A 13,982-nucleotide genomic window follows, 5' to 3' on the forward strand; every position below is an offset into this window, starting at 1 on the left:
GGGTAAAGAAAGATTAGAGATGAATACAGACAACGAGTGGGAAAAATGTGAAAGAAAAAGAACAAGGAGGCATTAAACCACAAACAGAGAGAAGACAGAGGAGAAAAGAGGGGAAGGAAAAGAAGCACGTCAATACCAGTGCTATGTTAAAAGGGCAAGTGTGGACTGTCTGGCACCAGTTCAGTGCTGGCAGACTGCTGTGTGGCAGTACAGAGTCAGGGCTAAGGACATGACAGCTTGGTATTAATGACCAAGAACACAGTGTGATTCAAGGCTTTTATCCAACAAATAGCTCACTAAAAAGGTCACAATAACAGTTGCCGGCTAGCATATTACTTTCCATCGCACTACCTCATCAACAGATGAGAAATAAAGTCATTTTTTCTGCCCCCGAAGCCTTGAAATGAGCAAGAGGTTGTAAGCTCCTCGCCTCCACAGAGGCCAGAGGACAGACGGGAGTCAGCCAAGATGGAGGAAAGAAAAAGTTCTGTTGCGGTAGATAGAGAACAGCTGCTGCACACACATACGCACACACACACACACATATATACGGTTTACTTCAGAAAGAGTCGATTCGAAAACAGCCGCATTGGATTCCTCCATTGCCAAATTATTGGTAATAGTTGCCTTGTTACTGTTGCTGCAATGGAACAGTCTGCTGATTACAGCGGCCTTTTCCAGCGCTGGATATGACCTCACTCGATCTATTAGCTCGAGCCAGAGGATCAGTGAGGTTCACCACCAGGTGGGACACTTAACACTACACCTCAACATCTCCAGTGCAACGGCGTGGACATGAATAAACATTTGTCTGGCTCATGCTAGGAGCCTGTGAATGAAGCAAAAAGCAAAAAAAGAAACAAACTCCCCTCTGCTTCTCATACTCGTAAATCAATGCCCTAAAAAAATAAAAAAATAAAAAAATCGATGAGGAGCTACATGAAATCTATTCACCCTTATTTCCTCTTTCCTTAGTGTTGTTAATGATCTGTAAATCTCCAGCCTGCAGCTCTCTCTACTCAGATCTTTGCTTTTTATCTTCACATGCCTATCCAGGGTCCTGTGCATTTTCACGTGTTGCTTGCAATATACAGATGAGCTAAATTTATAGCTCTTGAGATCAGATGCTTCTACTGGCACTGATAGGTTTTTTATTGCAGTTATCTGCAGTAGCTGTGATAGCAGTTGGGTGTTTGCTATCGGACCGGCAGTCAATAATTACCCTGATTTCTAAGGGCAAACACGATTTCACTCTGTCCCCTCTATGCTCTCTGTGTATATACCATATCTGTGTATGTTCTGTACATGCGTGTGAAAGGAAAACAATAGAAAATGTACAGATACTTTCAGAAAATGAAAAGATACAATCAACCCCCGTGAGAAACTACGTTTGGCATCGTTAGGTACCTCCCACACAGAGCGGGCCGTCCCAACTCTCGCCTGTGCTCTATGATAATCAGTCCAGAGTTCACCAGCCATTTACTCAATCTCATCCTCTCTTTTACTGTCGAGCTATTCGCCTCGCTTTCCCTCCCTCTGCCAACAACTGCATTTCTCTGGAGATCCGTTCCTTGGAGGCAGGAATACAAGCTGATTGTGGATTGCCCGGGTCTGATTGAGATGTCATGCGGAGTAGTCGCCCCGCTCCGAAGGTGACAGAAAAATCACACAATCTACGGCATTTAGCTCTCAACAGTCGGGTGCTCTTAACAAGAGTCCGGAGGGAGGGAGGATGAAAACCAGAGCAGCTAAGAAATCAGGAACGTCTTGACTTCAACGGAGGAGTCAGGTGTTATTTCACTCTCTCCACCCTCTCCCCCACTTCCACTGCCCGGCCAATCAGAGGTGGGTTGATTGCAAAGACGTGAACATACAGTGACACTGGAAGCAGTTTGGACTCTACTATAGAAACATGTCATCCAAACATGTCTGGATGTGTTTTAAAGGACAATAGGTACTGTTATTTTCACCATGTCAGATGGGATATGAATGTATGTAATGTGTATTTATGTATTTATTCCTGTATTTAACATACATCTTCAGTCTTTTTTTATCATTATGATTTACCGTCAGCCTTAGGAAAATGACTGGAATGTGATGTTATTTCTGAGTAAGCTGCTATTGACTCACGGTGTGAGTAATCGTTCCCACATGTATTATCAGTAGTTTTATGGCCGGCTTGAGCATATTTCACCCAACCTGTGTTTTAACAGTTGATAGTGGTCTCATAATCGTCGTATGACTGAAAACATCTCCATAACTGAAGACAGGATGGCGCAGTGGAATTCTACCGATTCAGAAGATCTGCGAGGGAACAACAGTGACTCTGGGCTGGAAAATGTGGAGCAGGTCCTCGTCCCTGTATTAGATGCACTGATTTTGGTGTTGGGGGTTAGCGGGCACGCCGTGGTGATGGTGATCCTGTGTGGCAGGCGGAGAAGGGGGATGGGACGGATCGGACAGTCTCCACAAAGTTCAATTACAGGCACGGGAACGGACGTCCTCCTGCTGGCTCTGAGCGCCGCAGACCTGCTTTTGCTCTCCATGCTTCCCTTCCACACAGTTGCCATCACCATGCAGCATTGGCCATTTGGGGACTTCATGTGTCGTCTGGTGGGCTTCTTGGGATCGGCCTGCTCCTCAGCCAGCGTCTTCACCCTGGCCACATTGGCTGTGTCTCGCTATCTGACTGTGGTGCAGCCTACCAGAGCCTACAGCCTCCTTTCCCCTCGCCGGGTGTCTATAGCTGCCGCACTTCTCTGGGTGCCGGCCTGTTGCCTGGCTGTACCCCAGCTAGTTTTTCGCTCTGTGGGAAACCCACACCGAGACCCTGATGGCCTTGCATGCTTTGCCTTTCTGCGCCAACGAGACCAGCTGATCTACGGGCTAATGTACTTCATCGTGGCCTTCTTGCTTCCACTGGTCACCATTGCAGTCGCATACGGCAGTATCTACTTGTTCCTGTGGAGGAGTCGGCGTGCTGGCACGGCCCCCCAAGTAGAACGCTACCAGAACCAAGTGACCAAGACATCAGCCATGCTTGTGCTGGCTTTTACCCTATGCTGGCTGCCATCCTACGGCCTGACGCTGGGCTTATTGGCAGATAGAAGTTCAGGGGCCACTGGCGCCTCACCACGTTACGGGCCCTTTTCTGTATTTGCACGTTTTATGGCAACCTCCTCTACCGTGGTGAACCCCATCCTCTATGTACTGATGTCCCAAAAGTTCAGACAAGACATACTGAGGATGTTCAAGAGGGGAGGTCAAGGAGCTACTGTGGCTGTGGCTATGACTGCTGCCTGACAGTATGAACAAGTACTTTGCTACCAATGAAAACCTGAAACACAAACACTGAGCAAAGGCTACTGGGAATCACAATAAAAGAATTACAAGCCGAGTCGCTTTGCTGACACTCGAAAAAAAATGGATACAACCATTACACTCATGGAAAGTCTACTTAACAAGGCAAAAACAACAGCACTCACAACGGCAGACAACATTGCCTCTAACAACGTTCACTAGCAGACTGAATATTGCAGAAGAAGATCAAACCACCCTGGGAGGTTCTGCTCCACAGGGACAGAAAATCCTGAATCATGCATTCCTTGTAAAACAGTTTAAAGTAAAAGGCTCTTTGGTAAAACATTAACGGTGCCCCAGTGTTTTGTTGTACTGAGATAAGGTGAATGAAAGTCTTTCTGAAGGCCTGTTTGTGTTCACTCTGTTCTCACGGCACAGATAAATCCTTTTGTTTCCTGTTTGGTTACACTTCAGAATAAAAGTTTCTAGGTCGTGTATAGATCTTTGTGCTTAGTGTTTTGGGGAAACTAGAGCTGTTTTATTCTGTAGGATGATATCTCACTGTGGGGGTTGATGTTTGCAACTAAAGGGTCTTAACTAGTAACTAGTGGGGTGATCTAAAATGACTAATGACAGGCCCAATCAACTATGGATGTTTAAAGAAAAAGGTTAAGATGTGGGAATACTCACTCTCTACCACAGTCCTGCGGTCCAAACCGTCATCACTGATCCGCTGGATGTTGCCAAAGTGGATATCGCTGAAGAAGATACGGTTGGCTCCCTTTCCTCCTCCTCCTCTATAGTCAAAAGTGAGCGCGATGACATTCTTCATGTGCTCGGGGTCCTCGAACGGTTTAATGGGCGCGTTCAAGTTGTTTTCGTCTGACAGGTGGACGCTCTTTAGTATAGTGCGCTCCGAATAGAGCAGGTAGCCGTCGTAGTCACGGCAGCTGCGTCCGTCTTCGGCCAGCATGCCGTGGGCACAGGCGCACGTGCGCTGTCCGTTGCCGCGGAAAAGACAAAGCTGCTGGCAGCCGCCGTTTTTGTCTTTGCACACGTTTGTTCCTGTACACAGACCAAATCCATTTAATCATCAACAACAATAAGCACGAGATAGATAGAGAGAGACAACACCCCACTACTTACCCTGCTGCCTCGCCCTGTTGAAAACCTTGATGTCTTTAAGCTGTACTCCGATGCCAGTTCTCAGAGACACAGAGTCTGTGGCGTTGTCCTTGCTGCCTCTCTTTATGGAGCCATTGGCGTGAGTCCTGGTTCAAAGCAGACAGACAAAAAGATATTAAAAAGCAGCCTGAGGCTTGCAGATTAGAAAAATATCAAGCCTGTAGGCAGATATCTTTCACAAATAAGGGGTTTTGGAGGAGGTTGAAGATATCTGACCTGTCACTCCAGTAGATGTAGCTCTCAAACACAGACACGGAGAACATGTCCATGTTGTTGTTAGCCAGCACCACTTCCCGGTTTTCTCCCGTCTCCAGGTTGATGCGCTCAATCTTATCCGTCCTGGCGTCGCACCAGTACAGCAGACTCTCCTACACGCACAAACGGACAGCAACGATTGAAATCATGTGATGCAACGTGCACTGTCTGCGCTGTAACATAGTGATATGAATGCACAAAAAAAAAAAAATGCTCTGTTTATTAAGACCGCACCTCGTAGTCAATGGAGATGCCGTTGGGCCAGCTGATACTGACATTGACCAGGACGGCCCTCTGGGAGCCATCCAGACGAGACCGTTCAATACGTGGGTACTGGCCCCACTCGGTCCAAAATAGGTAGCTACACACACACAGAAAAAAGCCCAAGAGATAACTTCCTCAGTAATCAATAATGTGAGAGATTACAGAAGCAGAAGAAGCTAAAGAGAGCAGTAAGTGGAGACAGAGTGTCCTCTCACCCTTTCTCAGGATGGACTGTGATGGCACGAGGCTTGTCCAGCCCTTGGGAGATCACCACATAGCGGAAGGAGCCATTGAGCCTGGCCACCTCGATCACATCGAAGCCTTGATCTGTCCAGTAGATGTTTCCTGTAGAGGAGAAAGGGGGAAAAAAATGATGCTCTAGCAGATGCAGGTATTTATCCTGTGTGACCTCCTTTTCCTTGAACTAAGTAATAAATTCTTTTCACAGTTCAGGTGTTTCGGTTTTGTTCCCTTCTGTGTCTGTATATGCTTTTTCTGTTTTCTCATTTAGTGTAATAGGTTCCTCTACTGTGGGGCTTTTTTTTTTCTTCCCTACTGCGTTGTAACAGACAGTGACGGCCTGTGCAAAGGATGATAAATTTACTGACAGCACGGCGTGTATGATTGATACTGTTTGAATTCCACAATTTTGTCACGCACACTATGTTTTTTACAGGTCTGAGTTGCCTCTCACCTGCTATCCAGTCCACAGCAATGCCCTCCACCCTGCCGATGCCATTAGTGACTACATCCTCTCTCCAGGTCTGGTCTCTCTTGGCCCTGCTAATGGTGCTCAGACCCATGTCCACCCAGTAGATAGTGTCATTATCTGTGAAAAACAAGAAAAGCACATTATATCCGATATGCCTTGGTTATTTCAGCGACATCAAAGAGATGTTTGGGGTCATTCTTCCAGATCTTGAATTAGAGAGATGTTGTAAAAAGACTTACCAGCATGGAAATCTATGCCTACAGCCAGGGATGTGCCTGACACCGGTACCAGGGCATCAGACTTGTCTGACGGGTCCAGAGGAATACCACGTATGCCTTCATGCACAGAGTACAGCAAGAAAGAGCCAACACCTACAACAAACACATAAGATTTTCTGTTTTTAGCCCAAAGTTCGTGTCGGATCACGTGTCTATTGTTTTGCACAAATTCTTACAAATCCAAATCTGGCTAAATCACGAGTAAATGACGTGTGTTAGTCTGTCGTACCCTCGCAGGACTGTTGCCCCGTGCGCAGGCTGTATCCTGCAGTGCACATGCAGGCTCTGGTGGTCGGGGAGGTGGGGAGACACAGCTGGGAACAGTCTCCATTGTTATTGCTGCAGAGATTGGTGCCTGGGAACAAAAAAGCACGAGAACAAACACACAAAACAAATCAGAGAGGGAGCTATGGAAACATAAACAGATGTGATTTGGCATAGATAAACACGCTACGAGCGAAACAGACCCTCGATGAGACGGGGACATATTTTCCTCCCTCTTCTTTTTGAATCTTTTGCAAAAGTAATTTCACCAAAACAAATGTTACATAGGCTCAGAACAAAAGTCTGCCCCGCACCTTTCTGCACAGTTTCATTGTAGATTTTCATGTGCATCATGGGAGATGTGCTGTTCCTCAGGACTTTCCAGTTGCCGCCGTCCTTCTTGTCACAGGTTCCTATCTGGTCAGTTCCTTGGTCCGCCCACCACAACTTCTCTCCTAAAAGGATACAACACACAACGTGGTTGCTCAACACTCTCCGCAAGAACCAGACCAGAACACCGGAAGAACCCTCGACCTCAAAATTTAAAAAAAGGCACACGCATATGTGGATGAAATCAACATTTTCTAGGGAGACCTACCCATGATTGCCAGAGCAGTAGCCTTGGTCAGCTTTCCCTTCACCCCCTCGAGCACTTCCAGCCCAGTGCCGTCCAGTTTACAGCGGTTGATGGTGCTGTTTCCTGAGCTGATCCAGTACAGCTGCTCGGTGTCAAAGTCGATCGAGAGACCTGGAAAAACACAGATTTTTGACGCCGACGTGTAATGACCTGCCCTATCACTAGGGTGCGCTGTCCCTCATGCAGTAACACACAAACAGTGTGCAGTACATCACTCACCGACGGGGCCTTTCTGGTTTATGAAAAGGACGCTGCTGTTGCTGCCATCCGTGTTGGCCATAATGATGTCGTCCCCAGCTAACCAGTAGAGTTTCCTGGAGGAGGACAGGCAGAAAGAATCAGCAAAGCCACAGCACGCCTCGACAGCAGGGTGGGGGGGATTTCGATTTACTTTCTGCGCGTCATTATTTGCTTTGTTGACCAATCTAATAACACTCACAAGCCTCACAACAGAAACCTCACTGCTCTGTGTATGGCGCAATTTGAGGCAATTTCTTATTGGCAAAAAAGGCATAATGCACTCCGTTTGAGGGAATCAATTTTGCAATCTTTCTGCTGTCCTGGAGCCAATCTACCTCACATTTTCTCTCATTTCAATCTCAAATAAATCAGCACACACTCCAATAATTTCTTAACCTTAGATATAATTTATACGCACACTACTATGGGCAGACTCGGATTCAGCTACTCTGCCCATTTTAAATGGAAGGAATTTCAAGCATGTCTCGAGCTGGAGTCTTTCATTCCCCCTTGGAGATTTTAAAAGCTTTATCGTGTGATGAACAATTGTTATGACTCCTGCAATAGTTTTTATAATTATTTTTATCCGTTTGTGGCCATGATTGGTATGCTGGTTTTGTGGTTGTATTGTAACAGTAACGAGAAAATAATGTTGAATGTGGAGCTGTAAATCATACCAAACTTTATGTGCCTTAAACAGCCTTTTAAAATATATATATATTATATAAATGATGTGTTCCATTTAATTACAATTAATTAAGATGTCCTCTGACTCTTCATCCCTACACTGACACCTCCACTCTCCCAGACCAAACATACATAAACTCCTTTTCTTTTTCCCCAAAGTTCGTCGCTCCTCAAACTCCTCCTCGCCGAACACCCGCAGAGTCGACAGGACAATGTGATTTTGTATCCCTCTGTTTAGACTGCCTGTAGTCTATGTTTAAAGGTTATCATCCACTACCCCCATCACCCACTTCCTGTTCAATCCTACCACATCCACCACGCCCTTCATTTGTTTGTTAACATGCCTTTAAATAAAGTTTCTGGTGCGTTTAAAACGCCCACATTCCCATGTTTTTTGCGCTCTCAAACACACACACACATACACTAGGTTTGAGTTTGTCCCTCCCCGGTCTCTCTTTTGCTCCCACCCACTCCTTGACGTATTCTGGGCAGTGTGTTTGTGTGCCAGAAAGAGGACACAGCCCCAGCATATGGATCCAGCATCTGCTTCTCATTTTCCCCCCTCATGCCAACAATGTTCAGATCGGAAACATTCTTCCACTTAAGTCTTTGAAAGGGGAGGAAGGAGTACACAAAAAAACAAAAGGAGGCAGAGACATTTCCTAAGAAAATATCCTTACTTCATCCACGTCAAATACTCCAAAGCACACATATTCCCTGCAGGACAAAACTAAATATATAAATACAGATGGCCTGCGTCTGCTCTGTTGGTATGAGGAGAGGCCAGGTTCTGTTTGGAGTAACAAAGGGGAGAGGAGGTTTCAAGAGGGAGGACAGGAGGGGGGACATTTGCTAAACAATGCAGGAATGGGACATAAGATAAAAACTGAAATAGAAATAGTGACAGAAAGCGACAGAAGCACTGGCTGTAAATAATTTATAGGTGGCGTATTTGAAGCTATCTTTCAAAATAGAAATGGAACAAGACGGAGAGAGAGAGCGAGAGAGCGACAGAGATGACACGAGAGCAGAAAAGAATTGGAACAACTTTGAAGAAAGAAAGAGTCAGAGGTCAGCGACCATCTATACCAAATTACTCTGCCTGTCATCGCTGACAGCAAACAGAGGGGAGCCTGACAGCCGCACATAGCTCGGGCGCGTATGACCGTGCGTGCGTGCGCGTACTCCTGTGTGTATGTATCGCAGGTTAAAGGTGAAATCAGGAGGGTGTCTGAGAGCAATTTCTCAAAGCTTTATCTTGACTAAGTGTGACAGCTTTTAGTGTGTGCGTGTGGACAACTAACCCAAGTATTGGATGCAGCACCAGACAGTGTGGTGGTTTTTCCAGGCCCTGGATGACAGCATTTTTGAAGGAGCCATCAAGTCTGGCAACATTAATCTGTTTCTTGTTTGTATCAAAACTGGTCCAGAACAGGTTTCTGGACACCCAGTCCACTGCCAGGCCGTGAGCGTTGGGCAGATCTGAAGAAAGATAAACACGCAGAGACGTTACGCAACATTGCCAAAAAGTCATTATACTTTTGCGTCATTGTCTAATTCAGAAATTAAAGAGAAAGGTGGAAGAACTGCAACAAAAGACATTACACTTGACCCATTGTTACGACCCTTCCCCGCCTGTTAAGCCTCCCATTGCACTTTTGCAACTGCATTTGCAGTTTACAGTGCTCACTGTGGTAGATGTAATACTTTTAATTTCATTTTTCAAACAATAGGTTGCTACCTGTAAGAAATGGTTAAAAATATAATCTTCTGCTGAGCATTTAATAGTTCCAGGAGACTTGTTTGAACCACGTCAACTTGTGATGCGACGGTTAAGACACCACCCTCCGAAATCTTTGGGTGCACAGGATCGTCTTGCTTGGGCTTCACGCACAGTTGCTAAGCTATGATTGGATAGTTAATGTCAGGAGGAGGAGTTTAGCAAACAGTCAATTACAATGTCTTTGCAAAATAAGAACACAAAAACAAATATACAAGAAAATAGGTATCTAGTATATCTAGTGATACTTTTTCAGTCTTTTTCCCAAGTAACTTTTGAAAAATATATTATGGATTCTTTTGAACTTTATAAAACTGAAAAATGGATTTAAAAAAATCAATGAAACGAGACACGGGTGAAAATCTGAAAATGGATAAAGTGAAAGTTATCCTTTCATTGTTTTATAGATAACTGTCAGGTTGAATTTCTTCTTGTTTTTTTTCCTCCACTTTCTTTTATCAGGAGCATATTACCTGTTCCTCTTTCCTTCTTCAGAAAAATCTGTACAAACTGAAAACTATTTGACATTTTGTGTGTTCTAGTGTGTCGCCTTCTCCGTACCAGCAGAAACCACAGTCTCAACTCCAGTGCCATTGATGAACGCTCTCTTGATGGTCTGGGTGCGGACATCCGACCAGTAAATACGGTGCTCCAGAGCGTCGTAGTCCACCACGGTCACATTGTCGATGTCAGGCACAGTGAAGGAGATGATGTAGTTGTAGTAGGGGTTGTCGATGTCCACCCCTCTGATCTCGATCTGCCGAGCGTACAGCAGGAACTGACGAGACTCTGCAAGGCAGGGAACATGTTGACGTGCATCCTTCAGGAATTCCTCAATGCTTCGGCATTCATTTGGGAGTAATCAGGAGTTAAATGCAGCTTCGAATCAAAAGGTGAAACGCACGAGTGCGCACTGTCACCAAGGGGGTTTGTGGGGAAAGGTGGGTGCAGCATGGATGGGTGCGTCTGCACATTATTCCTGCCACTGAACAAACAGTTAATCCAATTGCATCTTTGACTCTAATGATTGTGTCTGTCTGGCTAACTCAATCGCACAGCCGTGATGACCGAAGTGAATTCAATCAGTGCAGATGCGTTACAACCGCGCCGGTCTCAACAGTCCTATCATCATTTAACTGTGTGCAGCTTAAATGATAGACAGGAAGAGAGGAGAAAAAGAGAGAGAGAGAGGGGGAGAGTAATGACGGCCAGGATAGGTGGTGGATGCGGAGAGGCCTGTGGCTGATGCCTGCATCAGACAGAATGGAGCTCTCCATTCCATTACTCCCGAAGATAATAGAAAGTGCTGCCTCGAATACTAAAACTCACACACTGAACGAACAGGTGCGCTCTCGCTTTTCACAGGCAGACACTTCAAAATGTGCTCCGGAGCTGTCACACCAATGGCAACTCAAAATTTAAAAAAAGTCTAGATTGTTTAATCCCCTTTCTCTCTAACACACACATGAACACACACACACACACACACACACACACACACACACACACACACACACACACACACACACACACACACACACACACACACACACACGACAAGCAGAGAGGGAAATTGAGTGTGTGTTTTCAACAGTGGCTGCGTTTACACAGTTACACACAGTGTCCATGCTTACCGTAGCAGGTGCGTTTGTCGGGGCCCAGCTTCATGAGGTGAGGGCAGGCACACGAGAACGTCTGATTGTAGTTGATGAGACACAGATGAGAGCAGGGCTCCTTGCCGTCTTTAGCCGCGCATGGGTTAGGAGCTGGGCAAAATAATTCAGAATGTATACTTAAACATCTCATAAATCGGCGTGTATGATATTCTGTCTTATCCACGTTTTTTGCAAGGATTACAAAAGTTGTCACTCTCATAATGAAGCTGTCGAGCTGCTTATGTGGCTACATTGACAAGCTTCAACAGTGTGTGTGTGTGTGTTTCTCACCCTGCGGCTGTCTGGATGGATGGTAGACCTGAAGGTCGAAAGGCTGTGTGTTGGTTCTCTGAACCACAGTGACGTTGCTTCCTGTCCACTTGTTTGCCTTGGCCAGCGTGTTGGTCCTCCAGTCCGTCCAGTAAACCTCTCCACCGTACATAGTGACGGCGAAGGGATGCGACAGATACTCATGTCCCCTCAGAACCTCGATCAGCCCAGAACCATCATACTTTGCTGAATAAATGGCATCAGACCTGCGTATAGCACATTGTTTTTGTTTTTTTCAATGAATGTCTGCGTAGGACTGTGTGCATCAAATAATGTAAGACAGACACAAGGTGTTTTGCGTGAGTGTGTTGCATGTCTGTGCCCTTTCTTTTTAACCTGGCATCGATCCAGAGGATGCGGCGCTCTAGATAATCCACAGTGAGTCCGTTTGGCCAGCCTCCATTGCCGGTTTCCTTATGGATGGTCTTCCTGCCTTGTCCACTCATGGATGCAGCTTCAATTCTGGGCAAGCTGGCATCCCAGTCTGTCCAGAAGAGGATCCTACGAAGTCATGCCACAAAATCAACATGCAGTTATTAAAAAAAAAAAAAAAGGTACCAGGCAAACATTTACCCTTTAAATACTCCTGTAATTTATTGTAAATGTGTTTGGTTCGATACCAGCAGGAGGTGCAGTAAGCAGTGTGGAAATTACCCATCCCGAGGATCCAGAGCAATAGCTCGAGGGTGCTCCACCTCCCCAGCCAGCAGTGTTGTCCTCATGGTGCCGTCCAACTTGGCCACCTCTATCTGATCCAGGTTGCTTTCCACCCAGTAAATGTTTCCTGCTATCCAGTCTACTGCCAATCCCTCAGGGGTAGCCAGCCCATACTGGATCACCACATCGAAACTGGTTAAAGCTGCAAGGACAGATAAAAAAAAGGACAAAAAAGGAAAAATATTTATTTTGTGTTTTTTAAAACCGTCTTACCTGACAGGAAGATACATCATATTACCATTCAAGTTACTTGAAATTACAACAGAAATGACATTTGACATTCTTTGTTAAAAAACTGCTTGAAAAATCGGATCTAATCTTATTATGATAAATAAACATTCCTCCGGTGAGCTTACGTTTCTTAACGAATTCACTCTGCACTTCAGCAGTATGTATAAAGGCTTTGAAGGCCAGGATTTGCTGATGGCGAGATTTCTGACTACTACTGCAACCCGAAGCACTGATCCGCTTCACTTCAGCATTTATAAATTATGTAAATATGATCATGCTATTTGGATTCAAACTGTAATTCCTTTAATCAAACGGTTAGACCCTACGTTCGGGAGAGAACGGCACGATAAATGAAAACATAAATAAATACAGTTGTGCATCAGCAGGGGGTATGATATTACAATTACAGAGCGGGGCTTAAAAATAAATAAATATGTGAGTGCCTCGCAGGGCTGAAGAGTCACGTTTCCCAGCCTCTTTCTCTCCCCTTTCATTTTCCAGTGGGTCCCTAATCAGAGGGACATGTCTAATTGTTTGAGATGAGTCATTATCCTGTCTGCAGCAAAGAAAACACACACCCACGCAAACTGTGGACACAACAGCCACGTGCTCAGACTAAAGTATAAATGCGATCACAACTTTGCAGCGTTGATAGGACCACGTTTGTCCGACACAGTGAACCTGATGGTGTCAATGTGATGAAAATCCCCCTGAATTGTGCTGGTGAAGACCATGTGACGTAGCTGAAAGCTCTGGCGGAAATCAACTAAATGCAAACATTTAAGCTTAAATAAGAAATGCTCACCTCCATTCTCAGACAGCTTCCCACGGTAGATCTTGTCCTCCACCACATCGGTCCAATAGAGAGCGCTCTGGCTGAGATGGAAGTCCAGGGCGATGGTGTTCCTCAGGCCTGGCACCAACACACTGAACTCTCCTTTATTCAGATCGATGCGGCGGATCTCGTGGCGGTTTGAGAAAATGATAAAAGGTTTGAAAGGATCTGTGGAAATGAACGAGAGAAATCAGCGGGCCCACGTATAAAGAGAGCAAAGGGTTAAAACTCTTTGCTTGGGTCACTGTTAACTGTTACTCGAAATACTTCAGAGCAGCTCTCCGGCTGCGGAAAACACCGCAGCCATGTTCCACTGCAGTGTGTGACTTTGTCCAATGAAAGAGGGGCTGTGTCGGAAGTGGCTCTAATCCTGGGTAATTAAAATGCAGTGTAAATAAGACAGGAGTTATCTGTGCCTAACAGGCATCCAGACAGGCAGCAGGATAAATGACGGGGGTGCTGGTGGCTAGTCTCTAAGACCTGGCAGTGCAGGGCCGCGATCATAAATTCATGTTTCCTCACTGGCTAGTTGGCTGGATGGAGAGAGAACTAGATTCTTTATATGGAAAATAAAATTCAAAAGCTAATTTAATGTGACCGAGCAGTTTCCAT

At 45.5% G+C, this 13,982-nt stretch overlaps 2 protein-coding genes across 3 annotated transcripts in view; one reads left to right on the top strand and one right to left on the bottom strand.

Annotated features, from left to right (window-relative positions):
- Window positions 1-13,982, bottom strand: part of LOC104929066 (low-density lipoprotein receptor-related protein 1) — an 83,660-nt gene that overhangs the window by 19,597 nt on the left and 50,081 nt on the right. For both annotated transcript variants that reach the window (XM_019276689.2, XM_019276690.2), the window contains exons 24-41: window positions 13,341-13,538; window positions 12,242-12,446; window positions 11,924-12,088; window positions 11,549-11,793; window positions 11,237-11,368; window positions 10,164-10,391; window positions 9,127-9,304; window positions 7,115-7,209; window positions 6,857-7,006; window positions 6,573-6,713; window positions 6,224-6,349; window positions 5,956-6,087; window positions 5,699-5,833; window positions 5,220-5,349; window positions 4,975-5,101; window positions 4,702-4,853; window positions 4,447-4,571; window positions 3,991-4,365 (exon numbers count right to left, since the gene is read on the bottom strand). In XM_019276689.2, coding sequence (XP_019132234.1) covers window positions 3,991-4,365; window positions 4,447-4,571; window positions 4,702-4,853; window positions 4,975-5,101; window positions 5,220-5,349; window positions 5,699-5,833; window positions 5,956-6,087; window positions 6,224-6,349; window positions 6,573-6,713; window positions 6,857-7,006; window positions 7,115-7,209; window positions 9,127-9,304; window positions 10,164-10,391; window positions 11,237-11,368; window positions 11,549-11,793; window positions 11,924-12,088; window positions 12,242-12,446; window positions 13,341-13,538 — 3,039 coding nt within the window. The remainder of the gene's footprint in view (window positions 1-3,990; window positions 4,366-4,446; window positions 4,572-4,701; window positions 4,854-4,974; window positions 5,102-5,219; window positions 5,350-5,698; window positions 5,834-5,955; window positions 6,088-6,223; window positions 6,350-6,572; window positions 6,714-6,856; window positions 7,007-7,114; window positions 7,210-9,126; window positions 9,305-10,163; window positions 10,392-11,236; window positions 11,369-11,548; window positions 11,794-11,923; window positions 12,089-12,241; window positions 12,447-13,340; window positions 13,539-13,982) is intronic.
- LOC109142572 (delta-type opioid receptor) lies at window positions 1,327-3,728 on the top strand. Its single transcript, XM_019276691.2, has one exon. The coding sequence runs from the start codon at window positions 2,239-2,241 to the stop codon at window positions 3,301-3,303; it is 1,065 nt and encodes a 354-aa protein (XP_019132236.2). The 5' UTR covers window positions 1,327-2,238; the 3' UTR covers window positions 3,304-3,728.

The sequence above is a fragment of the Larimichthys crocea genome, chromosome VI, assembly GCF_000972845.2.
Source record: "Larimichthys crocea isolate SSNF chromosome VI, L_crocea_2.0, whole genome shotgun sequence".
In the NCBI taxonomy this organism is placed as follows: Eukaryota; Metazoa; Chordata; class Actinopteri; family Sciaenidae; genus Larimichthys; species Larimichthys crocea.

What these genes read in the sequence shown, in the direction of transcription:
- LOC109142572 (XM_019276691.2), top strand. Translation starts at nt 2,239, where the DNA reads ATGACTGAAAACATCTCCATAACTGAAGACAGGATGGCGCAGTGGAAT.